The sequence below is a fragment of the Podarcis vaucheri genome (assembly GCF_965113315.1).
Source record: "Podarcis vaucheri genome assembly, chromosome: 2".
Lineage (NCBI taxonomy): Eukaryota > Metazoa > Chordata > Lepidosauria > Squamata > Lacertidae > Podarcis > Podarcis vaucheri.
The window spans coordinates 6,580,102-6,602,273 of NC_138760.1; the positions used below are offsets into that span (position 1 = coordinate 6,580,102).

General features: G+C 39.9%; 2 protein-coding genes across 3 annotated transcripts in view; both read right to left on the reverse strand.

Moving 5' to 3' along the window:
- The window catches only part of PRIM1 (DNA primase subunit 1), a 113,490-nt gene that overhangs the window by 47,861 nt on the left and 43,457 nt on the right, over positions 1-22,172 (reverse strand). The gene's annotated exons all lie outside the window — the stretch shown is intronic.
- LOC309526755 (17-beta-hydroxysteroid dehydrogenase type 6-like) lies at positions 6,053-19,889 on the reverse strand. Its single transcript, XM_082212970.1, has 5 exons — positions 18,865-19,889; positions 12,645-12,863; positions 9,655-9,860; positions 8,313-8,470; positions 6,053-6,938 (listed from the first exon to the last, which is right to left on the reverse strand). The coding sequence occupies exons 1-5, from the start codon at positions 18,931-18,933 to the stop codon at positions 6,721-6,723; spliced, it is 870 nt and encodes a 289-aa protein (XP_082069096.1). The 5' UTR covers positions 18,934-19,889; the 3' UTR covers positions 6,053-6,720.

The following is a 22,172-nucleotide window of genomic DNA, read 5'->3' on the forward strand; positions in this document are numbered from 1 at the left end:
CCAACCCCCTGCAAAATAAGTCATGCCAGAGCAATCTGATGTCTTTTTTGGATGGAATTACAAACTTGGTGGATCAGGGAAATTCTGTGGACACAGTGCACCTTGATTTCAGTAAGGCTTTTGACAAAGTCCCCCATGACAGTCTCATGAGGAAGCTGGTAAAATGTGGGTTAAATGAGGTAACTGTTAGGTGGATTGACTGACCGAACCCAAAGATACTCATTAATGCAGGCATAGGCAAACTTGGCTCTCCAGATGTTTTGGGACTACAACGCCCATCATCCCTAGCTAACAGGACAAGTGGTCAGGGGTGATGGGAGTCGTAGTCCCAAAACATCTGGAGGGCTGAGTTTGCCTATGCCTGCATTAATGGTTCCTCATCACAGTGGGAAAAAGTGACCAGTGGGGTGCCACAGGGTTCTGTCCTGGGCCCGTTGTTGTTCAACGTCTTTATAAATGACTTGGATGAAGGAATTGAGGGGATGCTAATCACATTGGCAGAAGACACCAAACTGGGAGGGGTCGCTAATGCCGCGGGAGACAGAATCCGAATTCAAAACGACCTTACGATGGAGCATGAACACCCCAATAGATCTTATCTGAATAATTTTTATTAACAGACCAATTAAATCAAATCACATAAATTCCAAATTACAAAGCCGAATTTTAAATTTTTTGTTGGGGGTACCCATATTTCAAGTTCCGAAAGGGATCCAATCCTCTTGCTGCTGCTTTAATGTCCACAAATAATGTTCACAATTCTATCTAATCCTTTCTTGTTGTTTTCCACATCTCTTCTTGTTATTTTCATATATTTTTCCTTTCTTTTTGTCTTTGTGACCTCTGATAGTCTCCACAAGCGGGTTGAAACAAATTTGTAATCCTGTGTGGGTTTTTCCGTTCGTCCAAGGGTCATATTCAGACGGCTACTGTATTTCATCGATTCCATAAAGAAAAACACTCTTACCGTCTACTCATTAAATTTTTCACAGGTCTGTCACTCCGTTTCTCATTCCTGAGGAGGTTCTCCCAGGAATCCAATATGAAAACAAAGCTTCCTCCTCCCGATCATAAATCTTTCGACAGAACCTAGAGCCTTTGCTAAGCTTTCCTTTGGGTTTTCCACCATTAAAACTAAATCATCTGCAAATGCCCTTATTTTGTATATTTTCTCTCCTAGGGATATTCCATTTATTTCTTGATCCAATCTGATTGCTTGATTTAATATTTCCAAAACCAAAATGAATAATAAAGGTGAAAGTGGGCACCCTTGTCTGGTGCCCTTCTGTATTTTAAAATAATCAGTCGCATCATTATTTATTATTATATTTGCTTCTTGTTGTTCATAAATAGCTTTTAGCCCTCTTGTAATTTGGTCTCCCATGTCCATCTGGTCTAATAATATTTTTAGAAATTTCCATGATACTTTGTCAAACGCCTTTTCCGCGTCCACAAAAACAAAGGCTACCTTCTTACTTGGTTTCATATCTAAATACTCGATCATATCAATCACTGTTCTTATATTATCACTCATTTTCCTGCCCGGTAAGAACCCTGCCTGCTCTTTATTTATACAATCCTGCAAAACTGTCTTTAATCTTGTTGCCAATATTTGTGCATAAATCTTGTAATCGTTATTTAATAATGATATTGGTCTATAATTAGTTATAAACTCTTTATTTCGTCCTTGTTTTGGGATTACTGCTATGTGCGCCTGTTTCTAGGTGTTGGGAATCTTCCCGTCTTCTAATATTCTATTTAAGAGTGTCTTCATAGGTGATAATAGTGGTTCCTCTAATTTTTTGTAATGTATTGCGGTGAGACCATCTGGGCCTGGGGATTTTCCCAGTTTCATCTTAATTATCGCTTGGTGAAGCTCTGTCGTGGTTATTGGGGAGTTTAGCTCTTGAATCTTTTCTTTCTTAATTTTAGGTATATCCTTTCCACATAAATACTCTTTTATTTCAACCTCTGTCTCATTTCCTGCTTTATATAGCTTATTATAATATTTTGTAAAACACTTTTTAATTTCCTCAGGGTTATCTAAAGTTCTCCCCTCTTCCACTATTTTATCAATCAGTTTTTCCTTTTGTCTCTTTTTCAGTTGCCAGGCTAGCATCTTTCCGGGTTTATTTGCAAATTCGAACGACCTTTGTTTCATCCATTTGATATTGTCCTCAATTTCGCTATTTAATATTGTTGAAGCCTGGGTTTGTAATATTTTTAGTTTTTGGTTTATTAATTCATTTTTTGGTTGTTTTGCTAATAATTTTTCATTTATTCCTATTTCTTTCCTTATTTGTTCTAGTTTTTGCTCTCTGTTTCTTTTCCTTATTGCACTTTGTTGTATGTAAAAGCCTCTTATAAAAGCTTTACTTGCATCCCATATTGTCCTGAAGTCTGTATCCTGTTCTTTATTTAATTCAAAAAATTCTCTCAATAGTTCTTGCGCTTTTTTCACAATCTTTTTGTCATTTAGTAGTCTTTCATTAAGTCTCCATCTTTTATTAGTTTTCTTGTGTTCATTTAATTCTAATGTGACTGGGTTGTGATCTGTAATAATTTTGGTCTGTATTTCTGCTTTTTAAATTTTAGTTGTTAAGTTATTTGATACCCATATGCTGTCAATTCTGCCGGCTGATTTTTTAACTTCCGAGAAATGTGTATACTGTCTTTCTCCTGGGTTTTTATATCTCCATGTATCAATCAAATTTAAGTTTTCTACCATCTGAAAGAAGGTGTCTGGGAGTCTGCCTTTTTTATTTTCTTTCTCTCTCTGTCCTATCTAATTCTATTGATGTGACACCATTTAGGTCTCCCATCAAAATAATTTCCTCTTCTATAAATTCCAGTAAATTAGCTTCTACTTTTCTGAAAAATTCTGTTTTGTTACCATTCGGTGCATAAACTCCTACTATAATTAAATGTTCTTTACCTTTTGTTATTTTTACCCCTGGTAATCTACCCTCATCATCTTTAAAGATTTTTTTTGCATCTAGTTTAGGGTTCACATAGATCACAATTCCCCTTTTCTTTTTTACATCTGAGGATATAAATTCTTGGCCCAATCTCTTGTTTTCTAAAACCCTTCTGTGATTTCTAGTCACATGGGTCTCCTGCAAGCATATAATATCCCATTGTTCCTTCCTCAATACATGTTCTATTTTATTTCTCTTCCTCTTATCATTTAAACCGTTAACATTCCAAGATATAATTTTTTAGATTCATTAATTTTTATTTATTATCTACAATAGTTTCATTGAGTAAATAAAAGAAAAAAAAAGAAAACTCAGAAATTTTAGGATTTTGATAATCTGCTTCTTCCAGTCACTCCCCCCCCTTAATACGCGCTTGTCTCTCTATGCTTCTTGTGGTGTCTGCATTGTTTCCTCTCGCTCCAATGTTGGATCTCCAGTTAATTCTTTTTTGTACTTCCTCCAGAATTTTCCCAGCTCGTCTGCAGATCTAAAAGTTTTTCTTCTGTCCTTATATGTGATGGTGATGCCCTCAGGAAATTCCCACCGGAATCTAATTGAATTCTTCTTGAGTGCTTCTGTTACTGTCTTATAATTCTGCCTTTTCTTCAGAATTCTTTTTGGGATTTCCTTAAATATTTTGATAGGCCTATCATCTATTACTAACTTCACTTGTCCTTTTTGATGTAATATTTCGTCCTTTAAAAGTCTTGAGTTGAAAAAAATTAAGCAATCTCCTGGCCCTTTATAAGTGTCCGATCTTTCTGATTTGATCCTGAAAAATTTATCAATATCCAATAGCATCTCTTCTACCTCTACTCCCAACCAGTTTGCAATCTCCTGTGATAATTTCTCTTGAATTTGTTCATCATGGGTTTGTGGGACGCCTCGGAAGCGGAGGACCATCTCCTTCTGACGCATCTCCATCAATGATATATCATCTAGCAGCTCTTCATGGGCTCTCTTTAGGTCGTTTATTTCTTCCTTCGTTGAGTCTTGTGATTTTTTAATGTCCTTATTTTCCATTTGCAGTTTCTTCGTCATTTCCTCTTGTTTAGTAGATTTACTCTTAAGTTCTTGTACAGATTTATCCAGTTCTTTATTTTTAAGTGAGAGGTCACTTATTTGTGTTGTTAAGTCTATTATTAGCTTTGAGTTTTGTTGGATGTTGCCAGCTAGTATGTCCAGCTTATCATTCAGGCTCTTTTCCATCCCCATTATAAGGTCTTTTATGTCGGCATTGGGGTCTGTTTCAGCTGCTGATTGTCTTCTCACTTGTAGACCTGACCCAGATGTCAGTGTAGTTTGGTATTTTTTAGAACCCATATTTGTCTTCTTCCTTTTGGTTCTGATCTAGATATCTTTATTTCAAACCAAGAATATATATATTCCTAAACTTTGAAGATGCGCTGATTACAGTCTATGATTTGGTCCTTTAACCTGTTGGGATTGAAAGTCAGTTAAGATTCCGGTGGTTTTATCCTATGTTGTTATCAGTTCATCTCAAATATTTAATATATATTTTTTTTTTAAAAGGGGGGGAAGTCCAAGTTTTAATAAAAAAATTAGTTAAATATTTTTGGCAATTTTTAGTTACTTTGGCAATTATCAGAGAAAAATTCCTTTGCAGTACTTAACATCCGTCTTAGGAACTTACTTTCTAGAATATTTGGTATTTCAAATGTCCTTTCGTGTATAGCTAGTTTTCTTTATGGTTGTACTTCAAACCTGTGTTTTAGCAGCGTTTTTTAAATTATGGGAGTAATTTTATTTTCCGCCATTAGGTGGCGCAGTTTTCCAATTTAGTTGTGCGGTGGTCCGTCTTGTTTTGTTTCTCTAGCCTCTCTTTGTTGTAGTGACTGTTTCTGCCACTATTCTTCTTCCGGCTTTGTTTTCCCTTCTGAGGGCGATGACTCACTCTTCCCCCCCCCCAGCGCCATTTTCGCCAGCTACTTTCTTCCCTATTCCAGTCTTTTCCTCCTTCTTTGTCTCCCTTTGTATATCTCTTCCTTTTCCCTTTCACTTCTTTATCTTAATCTTCCCACCGCTGCCTGGTCTTCAAATCCTTTCTATTCCTTCTCTTTCTCCACTGTGTTCCACGTTCCTCCCCCTCCTTTTCCTTTTTCACTCACCCCTTTGTTTTACGCTGATCACCTTCTTAATGGCTGCTGCTTTGTGGCTTTGTGGTCACCGCTGCTGCTGCTGCTGCTTGTTATTTCAGCTCCTTGTCTCTCTCAGCAGAGCGTCCCCCTGTAGAAGCAGGTACTCAGTATGTCTCAGTTTTTATTTTCTGCCTCTTTACAAGGCTTATTTTCCACAACTCGGTAAGTCTCAGAACGCTGAAGCTCCTCTCTCCATTAGCTTTACTGTCCTTTATAATATTAAGTTAGTCCGTACTCCTTTTATTTTGATTTAAGCCAGTGTTATTACTTTGTTCCTTCAGGAGTACTCTTAGTTTCACAGTTTTAGTTTGGAGCAGCCTGGTGCTTTCTCATTCGGGTCTCAGGGGCGTCTCACGGTCGGGTGTGCGATCTTTCTGCGCTGAAATTCTCCCACCTCCCTCCACTTTTTGTGCTGGGACGGCAGAAAACTCCTTTATGCGCTGCTTGGATCTGTTTCCTTCAGTCTGGAACCTCCTCACAGACCTCTTCAGGGTTTGCGTCGCCCTCGCTTCCCCGTCTCTTTATCCCGTAACCGTGATTGGGAGCGCTCTTACTGCAGCCGAGCGCTTTCCCCGACCTGACGCTGAGCGCACCACGCCAGGAAGTCAGGACGGCTCATTCTTTTGGGATAATAATAATAATAATAATAATAAATTTTATTTATATCCCGCCCTCCCCAGCCGAAGCTGGGCTCAGGGCGGCTAACAACAATCATGCCTTAAAGACAGCTCTGAGTCCTTGTTATCCATTAGCGTTCCTAGGCCCTGTTCATGTCCTCTGAAAAAAAACCTCACACAACAAAATTTAGCAGATGACACTTTTCCCACCACAGAAGCCCAGTTATTAAAAACACCATAAAACTTGTATGTCTGCATTTCACCATGTCAGCCTGCAGGTGGAGTTCACATAATGATCATGGTGCTTAAGTATCCAGCCATGGCCATTGTCTTACAATTGCCTAGACAAAGGGAATGGTTTGGAAAACTTGTTCTCACGCTTTCTACTCCCACTGATACAGAAGCCCAAGAACCGGAAGGGGCCCAGGGCATCATGCAGTCTGACCCCCTCAAACCTACATCAATATTCACTGGATTGATTTCTGTTCGGGTTAAGAACTTTGCTTCAGGATGAGAACTGAAATCACGCAGTGGCGGCGCAGTGGCAGCAGGAGGCCCCATTAGCTAAAGTGGTGCTTCAGGTTAAGAACAGTTTCAGGTTAAGAACAGACCTCCGGAACGAATTAAGTTCTTAAACAGAGATACCACTGTATGTCACTATATAGTGCATGTTTTTGATGTCTATAAAAAACACTGGAGCGATCCTACCACAATTTATTTTCTTTAATAAATGTGAATACTCATTCACTATAAATGTGAATACTCATTACTATTAGTCCTCTTTGCTTCCACGAAAAAAAAATTCCAATTTTCTTGATCAATCTTGGATTGAACCTTCCTATGTTTCAAAGTAATATCTAATTATGAATGATGGATCTATAATAGTAAGTTGCCTCTTGGTTCTTTACTTTGTTGTATTGTATGTTTTGATTATTCTATAGTCGCTATTTTAAAACAACAACAACCCTATATTGCTTGAGCTGGTTTAGGCCAAATGTGGCTCATCACGAAGTCAGCGATGGACGTTGGAAAGTAAGAGGCAGGAATGTACAAGAACTTTGCATCCCATCCTGCAGAGTAGCGGGTGCGAGGGGAGCAGGATGTCAGGGCATGTTCTATGCAGTCGGTGACCAGGTGAAGGTTGTCGCTGCCAGCCTTTTGGAAATATTTGCTTATTTTGCAACCTGTTTGTTAGAAATACAAAGCAAAAGAAACATTATCCTTGCAACAGCCTAGGTGGCACCTAGAATCTTTTGGAAGCTGAAGGTGTAGATTACGTACATAAAATGATGTACCAATGGTATCTAACTCCAGTGAAATTATTTAGACTGTATAAAGGTGTTTGAAATGTTTGTTGGAAGTGTGAAAAATATGCAGACCCATTTTGTCATGCTTGGTGGACTTGTAAAATTGCCAAGAAATATTGGATTCAAATACATACAATGATGCAAACATTTTAAAGTTTCACATTCAATTGCCATCGGAACTTTTCCAGCTAGGAATAATGGATAGACAATTAGAAAAAGACTGCAGAACATTATTTCAATACATGATCACAGTAGCAATACTCTTCTATGCACAAAGATTGAAAGATTCACCATTTTCTACCATGAGGGAATGGATGTAAAAAATATTGGATTTAGCTGAGATGGTAAAGTTGACGTGTGTAATAAGAGACTAATCATTGTCACTATTTATTAGAGATTGGAAACGCCTTATACACTTTTTTGCATGAAAAAGAAAATGAACTTATGATATCTGCGTTTGAGGATTAATGGAAATATTGGTTTATAGAAAGTGGAATAATTGGGTGTCATCTTGGAGTGGATGTTTTGAATAATTTTCTATACATAGCTGCCACTGTATATAGTTTCATAAAATTCTTTTTGAAAAAAGAAATTTCAGTCAGGGATGCCTCAGCCTGTCAATTTTAGATTCTGTTTCTCACTTCTTCAACCTTTAAGCTCAGTTCTCCACATTTCAGTTTGTGGTTTGAAAATTCTCACAAAATTTTACCAGCATTTTAGTGCCAATTTCTCTTAATATTTTTATATGCAATATTGCACAAGAGACACAACAACAACAAATCAGTTTATTGTGAGGACCATGCCTGTACATGAACATCAACACAACAATAGTTAAAAATATTAAAATTCACAGGAGACACATTTTTGCAAGCAGTTTTCTCTAACACAGAGTATTCTTGTATGCTAGCTTCACTTTTGAGACATACTTCCTACTAATGTATTGTTAAAGATATAGCTAAGCCCTAGAAATTAATAAATACTAGGGTTTTGCTTAATTGGGATATGGATTAGACTTGGCGTGACTTTTGGGGGGAGTGCAGAGTTGTTGAGGGGGCAGACACCAGGCTTGTGTAACAGTATGTATTTTTGTACACATTATTGTTTGGGGAAAGTGCATTACTAAATTTACATGAGTCTGAATTTTGGTTCATGTGTTGTTTCGTTGATTCATGTGTTGTTTTGTTAAGTGTGAACTAGGTAGCTTTCATTAAAATGCAAACCAAACTGAGTTTCTCCCCCAGGTCTACTCACATTGCTCAAAGTACTTCCGCCCATAGCATTCCTTGAGGTCAGAAGGTAACCGGCTCCATATAGGTTCGTAGGACTCAGCTGATTTTGACAGTATGGCTGTCTTGAAAGTACCTGGTTCAGCAATGCTGACTTTGATTCCAAAAGGATGGAGCTTTCTTCTGAATGAGGGAGGAAAAGTCAAGAAACATCATTTCCTACTGAAGACTAAAATATAGTGGGTTGTTTGACTGCTAGGAAAGGTCCCAGGCATGCAAAACAAATTAGGCGCCTGGGGATTCTGGGGGAGCAGGGCTGCCAGGCCTGGCAGAGGGCAGAGTCAGCCAAGCTGGTGGCCTTGCGAGAGGGAGGGGTCCTCAGCAGGAGTGGTGGGGTCTGCGCCAGGGTCACCCAGCCACCCAGGCCTGCCCTCTGCCTGCCTTCTTAGCTGGTTGCTCTTAAAAGTATGCGTTTGGGTTTGGGAAATTCAAATCTGCTGTTACTGTTTTGATTTGGCAACATTTAGCTTGGTAAACCTAAATTTGATTAAAAAGCACATCAGCTGCTCTCAGCAAATCATAGAATTTTTATTTTGCCTTCTGAAAAGGTCAGGTAATGAATGCTTAACAACAACAACAACAACAACAACAACAACAACATAGCTGCAAGTCCTTGGCAATCATTTTTAATGATTTCTATGCAATTTCACACGTTTTACTTACCAATCAAAACTAAATGGTATCAATTTAAGCCGAATATCTTTTGAATTCCCAAGTCATGTTACAACTTTTTAGCACCCCCATTTTTGGAATTTGAAAGGTGAAAAACTGAGCATGCCCTAATTGTGCCAAGCTCTCTGGCAGGGACCCTGCCGCCCCTTGATGGCCCTGTGTGGATTCCGGCAGAGACAACAAGGTGGTGCAGGCAGCAGCAGTGATGGAGGAGGAGGCAGCAAGCCCTTCTGTAAGCCAGCCTGCCCCTTCTGGTGCCCCCTCCCAGATGATCTACTGTTCTGAAGATGCTGTCATCTCTCAAAACACAACCAACCAACCAAATTCAATCAGATCTGTGGAGTCCATACACCTTCCCCCTCCCATCTCATCTCAGGCTTGCATTTTGAAAAAACATATTTCCCCACAGACCTGGAGATGAGCAAATGTATTTCAGGTCCAGTGTGGGCATAGCATGAGCTGGACCCTTATCTCTCAAACAGTGCAAATGTCTGCTTTTTGATCTGTGATTTAAGGTTCAGCCCTTGACAGCAGCCTGATTTCCCACCACCTGTTTTTTATTCCCTACACCTGGAGAAACACCACGTCACTAAACCGAACCGAACCAAAAAGTAAGCTACAGAGCTTGTTTTTACCTCAGGGTGTCAGAGAAGGCTTCCACACCAAACTTTGATGGGCAGTAACCGCCTCCAAAGCAGGCCAGGCGTCCATTCACACTGCACACATTGACCACCCTCCCTCTGGCTCTCCTCACCAGCGGCAGCATGTGTAGCGTCACGTCAATCAACCCTAGCAGGTTGACATTGATCACCTTTGCAAAGTCATCTTTGGTCAGCCAAAGAAGAAGAAGAAGAAGAAGAAGAAGAAGAAGAAGAAGAAGAAGAAGAAGAAGAGATAATTATTGTTCCAGGTTCCCACCTTGCATAAAATTTGCATGTATGCTAGATTTTGGAAGTGTGGATGTAGTATTATTCTTGTGGTCTATATTTTGGTTGATATGTATTCTAGGGTTTGTTAAAGTTGCAAAACAACGAAGCACGGGATGGAGCAAGGGAGAAATTTCTGGAACAACATTGGGATATCAGCTCCGCCCAAGGCATGAAGAATAACAGCAACAACTGGGTGGGTGGGGAGACATAACATCTTACAAGGACTGGAAGAAACACCACAGACAGAAGAATTGCCACACACAGGAAGAAGAAGGATGTAGTCTGACTTCCTCACTTGTAGTTTCATAAAGCATTTAATGTGTCAACACATATAGAAGTTATTAATATTGCAGTTGTTGCATAAGGGATTATTATTATGACTGGAATGTAATGGAAATTAATAAGATTTTGGAAGGCAGAAATAAAGAAAATAATAGAATCATCAAATTTAGCACACAGGGGGCCACTTTATCTAAATTATATAATTTGGCATTGGAACAATTGGTATTAATAATTGTATTATAAATTGGTATTGTTATAATGAGGCTATTATTGGATTGTAATTGAAAACCAATAAAAATGATTTTTTTTTAAAAAAGTTGGATGGGCGGTTCAACATAATTTCTCCAACTACTATCAACAGGAAGCAATAAAATGGGCAATATTTGTTAAGAGGAAAGCTGTAATTAAAAGCATGGGAGTCCTAAAGCTTCTATTCACATCACTCTTTCAAACAACCAAAAACGGGTATCTGCAAATTGAGAAAGACAACACAGAAAACACTGGACTGAAACAGACAATTTTGACCAACAAACGTTTATCCCTGGAGAGAGATATATATATATATAGAGAGAGAGAGTGTGTGTGTTCAGTATGCGTCCCTGCTCTTGCATTTGATCTTAGTATTGCTGGAGAGCCAATATTTCCCCAGGGATTCACACAGTTTTAAAAGGAAGGCCAACCAGCGACATCTGGGGGCCATTTTGGGAGGCCTTTACATGAAATTTAGCAAAGAGCATGAAGGCTTATCCAAAGTAGATCTGTTGGATAAAACTGATCCAGTTGACCTAGTGTACTTAGACTGCCGACTCCTGAATAAGCTGAGCAGTCATGAAACTGGTTAAGAAGCAGGACACAGAGTAGAGGAATAAATGGAATATCTAGATGGGGAGATGTAGAAACTGGAGCTCTCCAAAGATCAGTGTTGGGACCTGTGGCTTTTATCTTATTCATAAATGATCTAGAATTAGGGGGAGCATGAAGTGGGCATGTTTATAGCCCATCTTTTCCCCACCCCAAGGGACTTGAAGTGGCACACATGGTTCTCCCCTTCCTCATTTAATCCTCACAACCCTGTAAGGTAGGTTAGGTTGAGAGGCAGTGACTGCCCAAGGTCACCCAATGAGCAGTATGCCAAGTGCGGATTTGAACCCAGGTCTCCCAGGTCCTAGTCTGAAACTCTAACCACTACACCACACTGCTTCTCATTCTCCAACAATGGAACTCATGGACGTCCAATGAAGCTGAATGTTGGAAGGTTCAGGAGATAGGGATGCCCACCCACTTGGATGGTTTTAAAAGTGGATTGGACAGCCAAGATGTCTATGCTCTGCCTCTACAGCTGGAAGCAGAAATACTTCCAAATACCGATGGCTGGAAAGCACAGGAAGGGAGAGTGCGCTTGATTGCTGCTTTCGAGAAGTCATCTGCTGGTAACTGAATGCTGGATGAGAAGAGACATTGGCCTGATCCAGAAGGTTATGCCTTCCATATTCTCTGCTCTGGGCTCCCCAAACACATTTAAATCGGAAGCATCTTAAAAGATATTGCAATATAACTGCTCTGGTCCCTTCTTCTCCCAAGTATTTCCCCCCATCTACATTGCCTCCTTTCCCAGCTGCTATTAGGAGGAAAAATTCAATGTAGATCAGCCAAATGACTCCAGAGGCTTCTCCTACACTGCAAATGCTGGCTAATCAGTTTGAGGTCCTGTAGCTGCTTGTCAGCTAAAATTAAAATCTTGCAACACTGATTATGATATCTTGCATCTGTGCTTTTAGAATCAGGTTGATCAGTGGACATTATCAGACAGGAACATTTATCTTCATACAAAATGAAGTTTCACTGTGTGACTTCACAGAACAAGCTGCTGTCAAAGGCATAAAGCAATAGTCCTTCAGGTTATTTGGCAATCCTAGCAGCTCTTGACAGAGGTTGAATTAAGGTGACCCCATGGAATTCCTTCCCCATTCATTGCCTTATTGATTTTAGCTGTTTCTAATACTTTTTTAAAATGGTCATACATTTTATTTTTGATATACAGTGGTACTTCGGGTTACATACACTTCAGGTTACATACACTTCAGGATTACAGGATTACATCCACTAACCTCGGGTTAAGAACTTTGCTTCAGGATGAGAACAGAAATCGTGCTCCGGCGGTGCAGCGGCAGCAGGAGGCCCCATTAGCTAAAGTGGTGCTTCAGGTTAGGAACAGTTTCAGCTTAAGAACGGACCTCCGGAACGAATTAAGTACTTAACCCGAGGTACCATTGTACTGGGAGTCACTCAGGTCACATTTTGTGGGAAAGTGGAATAAAGATAAGCAGATGATTATACAGATAATCCCTGGCCTGATCCAGAGCATGGAAACAAAACAACAAAAAACTACCTTTGTTCCCCACTTATCATTTCACCCACTCCGTCGCTGCCACCACACTCTCCTTACTGGTGACATCCAGAACGGTGGTTTTCAAGCGCTCTGAGGTGACCTTCTTCAGCTGCTCTGCCCCCTTCTGTGTGGTACAGGTTGCCAACACCTGCAGACCCCGGGCATCCAGATGCCTGGCAAGGTGGTTCCCAAAGCCAGAGGAACAGCCGGTGATGAAGACATATTTCTCTGTCAGGTTCTCTCTCTTTTTTAAAAAAAGATTTATTAAGAGTTTAATAGTTACAGAAAAAAAGAAAACAATAAAAAGTTCACAATACATCAAAAATAAAGAGAAAACAAAAAAGAACAATACAACAAAACAACAAGAAAAGCAAAAACATTCAAAAAAACATATCCAATATCTCTATATCTCTACCTTTCATTTACTTGTATCATCGACCTCCTCACACTTCCCTTTTTTGTATTCTTGTTCAATTAGCTATTTCAGCAAATCCTTTCCATCTTTCTCAATTTTTGTTTCTATAATTTATCTTAACACAATCTGACCTTAAATTTTACACTTTGGCCCATTAACAATCTATTTTTACTTAGTTCTTTATAACATCTCTGCTAAAACCATGTAGCTTCATTCCAGCATCCTTCTAACATTCATTAATTTTACAATATTTCTGTAAATATATTTTGAATTTTTTCCAATCTTTTCCCACCAACTCTTCTCCCTGGTCTCGGATTCTGCCAGTCATTTCCGCCAATTCCATGTAGTCCATCAGCTTCATCTGCCATTCTTCCCGGGTGGGTAAATCTTGTGTCTTCCAGTGCTTTGCGATGAGTATTCTTGCTGCTGTTGTAGCATACATAAAAAAAGTTCTATCCTTCTTTGGCACTAATTGGCCGGCCATGCCCACGAGAAAGGCCTCTGGTTTCTTCAGGAAGGTATATTTAAATACCTTTTTCATTTCATTATAAATCATCTCCCAGAAGTTCTTAATCCTTGGGCATGTCCACCAAAGGTGAAAGAATGTACCTTCAGTCTCCTTACATTTCCAACATTTGTTGTCAGGCAAATGGTAGATTTTTGCAAGCTTGACTGGTGTTATGTACCACCTATAGATCATTTTCATTAGATTCTCTCTTAAGGCATTACATGCCGTAAACTTCATACCCGTGGTCCATAACTGTTCCCCGTCAGCCATCATAATGTTATGTTCTACATCTTGTGCCCATTTGATCATAGCAGATTTCACCGTTTCATCCTGAGTATTCCATTTCAACAGCAAGTTATACATTCTTGACAAATTCTTGAATTTTGGGTCTAACAATTCTGTTTCCAATTTTGATTTTTCCACCTGGAAGCCTAATTTTTTGTCCAAATTATATGCCTCCATTATTTGATAATAATGGAGCCAGTCTCGCACTCTGTTTTTTAATTTTTCAAAGCTTTGCAGTTTTAGTCTATCTCCCTCTTGCTCCAGAATTTCCCAATACTTTGGCCATTTGGCCTCCATACTGAGTTTTTTCTGAGCCTTTGCTTCCATTGGTGACAGCCATCTCGGGGTTTTATTTTCTAACAGATCTTTGTATCTTATCCAGACATTAAACAGTGCTTTCCTGACAATATGGTTTTTAAACGCTTTATGTGCTTTAACCTTGTCATACCACAGATATGCTTCCAACCAAATACATTGTTAAAACCTTTCAAATCCAACACGTCAGTATTTTCAAGAAGCATCCATTCTCTCAGCCAACAAAATGCGGCTGATTCATAATAAAGTTTAAGGTCTGGCAGGGCAAATCCACCTCTTTCTTTAGCATCAGTTAATATCTTAAATTTTATATGAGGCTTCTTGCCCTGTCAGACAAATCTAGAGATATCTCTCTGCCACTTCTTGAAACAATCCATTTTGTCCAAAATTTGCAATGTTTGAAACAGAAACAGCATTCTTGGCAGTACATTCATTTTTGTAATCCACATTAAGCAGTGATATGGGGCGGTAGTTCTTAAGTTGTGTCTTTTCAATCTCTGTTTTCGGTATAAGTGTAATATATGCTTCTTTCCATGACTCTGGTGCCTTTTTCCCTTCCAATATTTCATTACAGACTTCTTTTAAAGGCTGTATTAACCATTCTTTCAAAGATCTGTAGTATCTTGAAGTCAATCCATCCGGTCCTGGGGATTTACCCAATTGCATGTTCTGGATGGCCCCTTCTACTTCCTGTTCTGTTATTTTATGATTCAGCATTAACTTATTTTCCTGGGAAATTTTTTGTAGTCCATTAATTTTCAAAAATTTATCAATATCCATTTCTTTCTGTGTCTCCTGTGTATATAGTTTTTTAAAATACCTCTGGAAGCACTTTCTAATTTCCACTGGATTCTGTATACAGTGGTGCCTCGCAAGACGAAAAGAATCCGTTCTGTGATTCTCTTCGTCTAGCGGTTTTTTCCGTCCTGCGAAGCAAGCCCATTGAAGGATCAGCGGATTAGCGCTATTAGAGGCTTTTAGAGGCTTTTAGCGGCTCATCTGCTGATCGGATCAGCTGATAAGCGGCTTAGCGGCTTAGAAAAAGGGGGGGAAAGGAAAAAAAACCAGCAGGAACTCGCAAGACATTGTCGTCTTGCGAAGCAAGCCCATAGGAGATTCGTTTTGCGAACCACCTCCAAAACGGAAAACTATTTTGTCTAGCGAGTTTTCCGTCTTGCGAGGCATTCGTCTTGCGGTGCACCACTGTATTCTTTCCTTCCACTTCTAAATTCGTAATAGTGTTAAGTTTTTGTCTTTTTTTCATTTGCCAAGCCAACAATTTTCCGCACTTGTTTGCCGATTCAAATGTCTTTTGTCTCATCTGTTTAATCTTCCATTCTATTTCCTGATTCATCATTTTCATATATTGTACTTGATATAACTTTATCTCTTTTAAAATCTCCTGCGACTTTGGTTTCACCCTCAGTTTCTTCTCTCCTTCCTTTATTTTTTCCAGGATTTTATCTTTTTTCTCATTTTGAGTTCTCTTCTTAATTGCATTCTGTTGTATCAAGAATCCTCTCATGACCGCTTTACTTGCATCCCAAATTACTCTTTTTTCCACAGTAGTGTTCATATTTATCTCAAAATAATCTCTCAGAGTTTTTTGGGCCTTCTTAGTGAATTCTTCATTCCTAAACAAAGTATCATTCATCCTCCATCTAAAGGAACCAATTGACGTCAATTTCATTTCCACTTTACTAGTCTTCGGAACCAGTCCTCTCGTTACCCAAATTTGGTCAATTCTTGTCCATGTCATTTTAGCCTCAGAGAAGAAGGTTCCCTCTCTTCCCAGGGGGTTCTTTGTTCTCCAAATATCAACTAAATCCATGTTTTCAGTCATATCAAAGAAAGTTTTTGGTAGTCTTCCATCCTTGGTAACTACCTGTCTCTGTGCCTTGTCCATATTTGTAGACACCACACCATTCATATCTCCCATCAAAATCATATTGTAATCCATATAGTCCATCAGAGTCTCATGTAACTTCTTAAAAAAATCCGATTTTCCTTCATTTGGTGCATAAATACCTACTATCAAGAATTTTTCTCCTTGTGTTTGAATTTCAATTGCAACGAATCTTCCTTGATCATCTTTAAATATAAATTTTGGTGATAGGCTCTCCTTTGCGTAGATGACCACTCCTCTTTTTTTAACTTTATCCGATGAAATAAATTCTTGGCCTAATCTTTTATTATTCAATAACTTCCTGTGTAGCCTTGTCACATGTGTTTCTTGTAAACAAATCAAGTCCAAATGCTCTTTTTCAATAAATGAAATACTCTCCGCCTCTTTTCGGGGGAGTTCAGTCCATTCACATTCCAACTCAAGACCTGCAGCGCTATCATGTGGTTACTTTGGTACCCCCCCAACTGCCCCCAAAGCTTGCTCCTCTTCTGTTGGTTGTGGTGGTGGCACATTCACTGGGGGGTCCAATCCAAAGGATAATGTGGATATGTCCAACGTTCCCCTGTTTGGTGATCTTCTCTCCAATGCTCTTTGCTCTGATCCTCTATCTGGTGATCTTCTGTCCAATACTGTTGGCTCTTTTCCAATTCCCTTCTGCAAATCTTCTTCGTATTTAAACAGAAACTTTATTTTATCTTCTACTGAACTTATTTTTATTTTCCTTCCTTTAAAGCTGAAGGATAGGCCTTGAGGAAATTCCCACCTGAAGATGATTTCGTTCCTTCTCAGCAGGGCAACCAAATCTCCAAAATTGGACCTAAGGTCCAAAAGATGTTTTGGGATATCTTTAAATATTTTCACTCTTGACTGTTGTATTACCAAAGTCTTCTCGTAATGCCAGCCCAAAATTTTATCTCTCTCTTCTTTAGATCGGAGGGTAATCAATCAGTCTCTTATTCTATTCTTCTTCTTCCCTCCTCTTCCAACTCTAAAGGCCCTCACAATTCTAAACTCCTCTTTTTCCAGGTCCAAATCCCAATATTCTGCAAATTCCTCTGTGAGATAGTCTATCAAACAGTCCTTTTCCAGTTCAGGTACAGCTCTAATCCTCAAGTTTGTCTGTTTTTCCTTGAGCTCAATCATAGAAAGTGCCAACTTATGGTCCTCAAGTTGCTTCTGTAGGTCTGGAACTCTGTTTCCAGTTGGGTTACCTTCGCTTCCACAGCCACAACCTTTTCCTTGACTTCCTCTGCGATCTGTCGAGTTGAATTAGACTCCTGAATCAATTTCTCAATAGCTTCTGTATTTGTATTAACTTTTTGTCCCAAACTATTTATACTTTGTGTATTCTGATCTAATTTTTTATTCATTTGTTCCAATGATTCATTTATCTTGCTTAATGCAAGTGCCAAGGCCTCTTCTGATATCATTCCTTTTGGTTTATTTTTTTTTAAATATTTTTATTGCTTTTTTCCAGATATAGATATACAATCAGATATACCACAAGATAACAAAAGAAAAGAAAGAAAAATGAGAATAAAAGAAATTCAACTTTCCAATACATTTTTCATAACCAATTGGACTTCCCCACGTCTTCCTCCCCCTGCTTTCTTTACAATAAAAATGTCAGCAAATTAATACCTTGTTTCATGTGTTATTTGTACTTTCAAATAAACCTCTTTTGAGTTCAAAATGCCTATTATCAATTTACTTTTACCCTGAGATAAATACAATGTTATTTAACCCTTTCATAATTATTTCCCAATTTCCAATATACCAAATCTTGTTGCTGGAGCTATATTTTCTAAATCATGCAAATTCTTAACATTCATATAACTTATAATGTTTTTGTAAATAGTCCTTAATTTTTTTCCAGTCCTCCTCCATCGTCTCTTTTCCCAAATCTCGGATTCTGCCAGTCATTTCAGCCAGTTCCATATAGTCCGTCAGTTGCATATGCCATTCTTCCAGTGTGGGCAAATCTTGTGTCTTCCAGTACTTTGCGATAAGTATTCTTGCTGCTGTAGTTGCATACATAAAAGTCATTCCTTTTGGTTTTGTTGTTGTTTAGTCGTTTAGTCGTGTCCAACTCTTCGTGACCCCATGGACCAGAGCACGCCAGGCACTTCTGTCCTCCACTGCCTCCCGCAGTTTGATCAAACTCTTTAGAGTGCGTTAATACAGCCGCAGATGGGGCAGGAGGGCCAGATGTAGAAGCTCTTCGCTGCCAAGACCTTGTTGTTTTTTTTCTTGGATTGGCAGGTCTATTTTTTCTTTTCCATCTGCCATAACACTTAAGCCCTTCAAGGTCAATTCCACAGTCCCAGAGTCTTATCTTTAGAATTGGAAAATTCCAACCCTTGTAGTAATTTCAAAACCCTCCTCTAGAGGGAAATAGTTACTAATTATGTTGTGTTAGTCCAAAATGTCACTTTTTAAAAAACACAGTTACACCAGTATATTTAGTATCAATTACTTTTACTCAGTTGCTTTTACTCCTTTTAGCCCTTTTTGTAGTCAGAAGAGGATAATTGAGACAATGTATCACTCTTGTTTCACTAGCTGTCAATAAACGGTCTATTCACAGTCTATGCAACACTCCAAGGTACAACAGTCTTAATGGCTCAATGGCAGCCCGTTCCCAGGTTCTGAGCGATGGAAATTTAGCTTCTTTCCCCCTCTTTTTGCAGGCAAATATTGTCCAAGACTCCCCCCCTCTTCTCCTGCTTCCAAGGGGGGGGGGTTCACTATTATTAATGCTGGAAATTTGAACGTTTAAGATAGACTTCCAAGGCTTTAGGCTTTAGGGTCTCCACTGTCTGTCTCTTCTGGTACCATCGGTGAAGGAAGTAAAGCCCCAGCAGGGCAGCCAGGTAGAGCCACATGGCTGAAATCTGCAGGGAAGAAGCTTGCAAGAGTGAGGGCACACAGGCACCTAGCAAGCCTTGGAGAAACCAAATCCCAACCCCTGCTCCACCATGAAGCTTGCTGCTCTATTTAGCCTCCCTCACAGTGTTATCGAGGGGAAGGAGAAACGAAGCAATGAGCGGCTTGCAGCAGAGGCAAGCTAAAAGAAGTATAAACAATAGCTCTAGCTAGCTGCTTATTCACTGAACAGCTCAATAAAGAGGAACAGTGTGACCTTATTTACATCTATAGACATAAATGACACTGAGCTCAAATATTGTGCAAGCTCAGCATCAGCATCCAACAGGTCATATGCCTTATTTTGCCATCACTGCACCGCTTGCTGAAGGTCCGATACCCAATTTGTTTTGTTTGTTAATTTTATTTTTCAGTTTTCAGTTTTACAAAAGATATGAAATGTAGTACATCTTCAGAAATAAAAACATAATTTGACTTCCCTCTTCCCCTTCTATTTCATCTTCTGGTTTCACTTTTATCACAGCATTTCCCCTATAGTTCCTTATAATTGTTACTGTCTAGTTTCCAAATAAGTTATTATTTAACTTCTTGTGTTGTGTTCTTCCTGCTAATGTAGTTAAATGTTTGCAAATATTTTTTAAATAGTCCACATATTTTCCCCATTCTTTAGTGATTCTTTATTGACCTGATTTTTAAACACATATGACATATTTTGTCCTATGATGAACTGGAGAATATAATGAGAAGTACAAGATCAAGAGTTGTTTTTCCGATTTAAGCAAATCAATTGTGCACATCAGGAAATATAGCTCCACTTTTTGCTATCTTTCTTGCGCGCGCTCTCTCTGTCTCTCTCTTTCTCCATTTATAAGAAGCCCATAAAAGTGCCTTTTTATATTCAGAACATAAGAAAAATGTGTGTGTGTTTGTGTGTAGATGTGTGTACGTCACACACACACACGGAAGGGCAAACGTACTTGTATTTTTCCTCTTTTTTCTGAATTTAATGAGCAAATATTCCATGCCCAGCCTAACTGGAAGGATCTGTTCCCTCCTAGCCACTATGCTGAAAGGGCAAAACAGACCTGAAAGATCAGGAAACAAGAAGACCAAAACTTTAATAAAGAATGGGAAAAAATTACAATTGACTTGAGACACCGCTGTAAGCAGATGAAAACATTAGCAGGACTGCAATTTAGGTAGCTAAACAAGAGAATACATTGTTTCTACCGTCTCCAGCTGTCTTTTAAAAAAAGGAGTAAAAGTAACTGAAAACTGAAACTAACTTTGGATTATTGGAACATTGTTTAAAAGAGGACAGTACTGACTAATACAAATAGAAACTGTTTTCCCCTAGTGGAAGCTTTTGAAATTGGTTGCTCTACAGGAGCTGGGCTAGGGGAATTTCCAGCTGCAACATAAAGAATTGTGAGACTCTGGGATTGACCTTGAATCTCTTAAGTGTTATGGCAAATGGAAAGGAAAAAACAGACGGAATATCGACAGAAGAGGCCTTAGCGGTCGTATTAGTGAAAATAAACGATTCGCTGGAACAGCTTCACAAGAAAACAGACGAGATAAATGTGAAAGTGGATGCTACAAATATTAAAATAGACTTAATTGTAGAAAGTTTAAATAATCTGGGACAAAAGGTGAATACCAATACAGAAACCATCCAGAAATTGATACAGGAATCTACTCTGTTACGGCAAACTGCGGATGAAGTCAAGGAGAAAACCCTTGCTGCTGAATGTAAAGCAATACAACTGGAGAGATAGAGAGTCCCATCCATAGAAGGACAACTTGAAGAACATAAGCTGACATTTGTTATGATTGAACTTAAAGAGAAACAGATGAATTTGAGGATCAGAGCCCTACCTGAGGAAAAGGAAAGCTTGACAGAGTTTCAGGAGGAGACAGGACTAACATCAGTTGAGAAAGAGAGGTATTTGGGGGTTCGTATGACCGCCAGAAATGTGAATTTATTCAAGGATAACTGTGAAGGACGTTGGATTGAAGAGAAGGGGGATTTGGGAATATGGACAAATCTGAAGTTGTTATTGTTGGGCTGAGTTGCTGTGGTGGGGATGAGGGTTGCTGTGTTGTCGGGGATGTTGCTTTTGTTTCAAACATTGCAAGCTTTGGATGGGATGGATTGTTTCAGGAGGTGGCAGAGGGACGTCTCTAGATTTGTTTGGCAGGGCAGGAAGCCTCAAGTAAAATTTAAGATATTGACGGATGCCAAAGAAGGAGGTGGACTTGCCCTGCCAGACCCCTAAACTTTGTTGTGAACCACCTGCTTTTTGCTGGCTGAGAGAATGGTTGCTTCTTGAAAGCACTGAAGTGTTGGATAATGGCAGATGAAGTTGATGGACTATATGGAATTGGCGGAAATGACTGGCAAGATCCGAGACCAGGGAGAAGAGTCGGGGGAAGAAGACTGGAAAAAGTTTAAAGACTATTTATAGAAATATTGTAAAATTAATGAATGTTAGAAGAATGTTGGAATGAAGTTACCGTATTTTTTGCACCATTGGACGCACCGGACAATAGGACGCACTTTGTTTTAGAGGGGGGAGAACAAGGGGAAAAAAATCTCCCCCTCTCTGCCCAGCGCCCCTTCAGTGAAGCGGCAGGAGGGGCTGCACAGAGAGGGGGAGAACTTTCCCCTCTTGTTTTCCTGCTCTAAAACAAGGTGCCGTTCAGGCGGCTACCTTGGATGCCTGGAGAGTGAGAGGGGTCAGTGTGCACTGACCTCTCTCGCTCTCCAGGCTTCAGGTTCCTTTCGACCTGCTCTTTGGGGCTGGCGGGGGGAAGCCCACCACCAGCCCCAAAGAGCAGGTCAGGGAGCAGCGGAAAGGCGCAGCGGAGAGGCTCCTGCCATAGCCACGCGTCACCTCTCCAGCCAGGAGAGGGTCGCAGGGGTTGCTTTAGCCCCGCGAGCGCTCTCCCGGCTGGAGAGGTGACGCGCGGCTATGGCAGGAGCCTCTAAAGCTGCGCGTCACCTCTCCAGCCAGGAGAGGGTCGCGGGGTGCTTCTTTAGTCCCGCGTGTGCTCTCCCGGCTGTAGAGGCTCCTGCCATAGCCGCGCTTCACCTCCCCAGCCGGGAGAGCGCGCGCGGGGCTAAAGCAGCCTCCCGCGACCCTCTCCCAGCTGGAGAGGTGACGCGCAGCTATGGCAGGAGCCTCTATAGCAGCGCGTCACCTCCCCAGCCGGGAGAGCGCGCGGGGGGCTAAAG

Excerpts from the sequence above, each read along its gene's own strand:
- LOC309526755 (XM_082212970.1), bottom strand. The coding sequence starts at position 18,933 with ATGTGGCTCTACCTGGCTGCCCTGCTGGGGCTTTACTTCCTTCACCGA. Across the intron at positions 9,861-12,644 it reads TGGTGGCAGCGACGGAGTGG|CTTTGGCTGACCAAAGATGA; the intron begins GTGAAATGATAA and ends CTTCTTCTTCTT. Across the intron at positions 8,471-9,654 it reads GCCTTCTCTGACACCCTGAG|AAGAAAGCTCCATCCTTTTG; the intron begins GTAAAAACAAGC and ends TCCCTCATTCAG.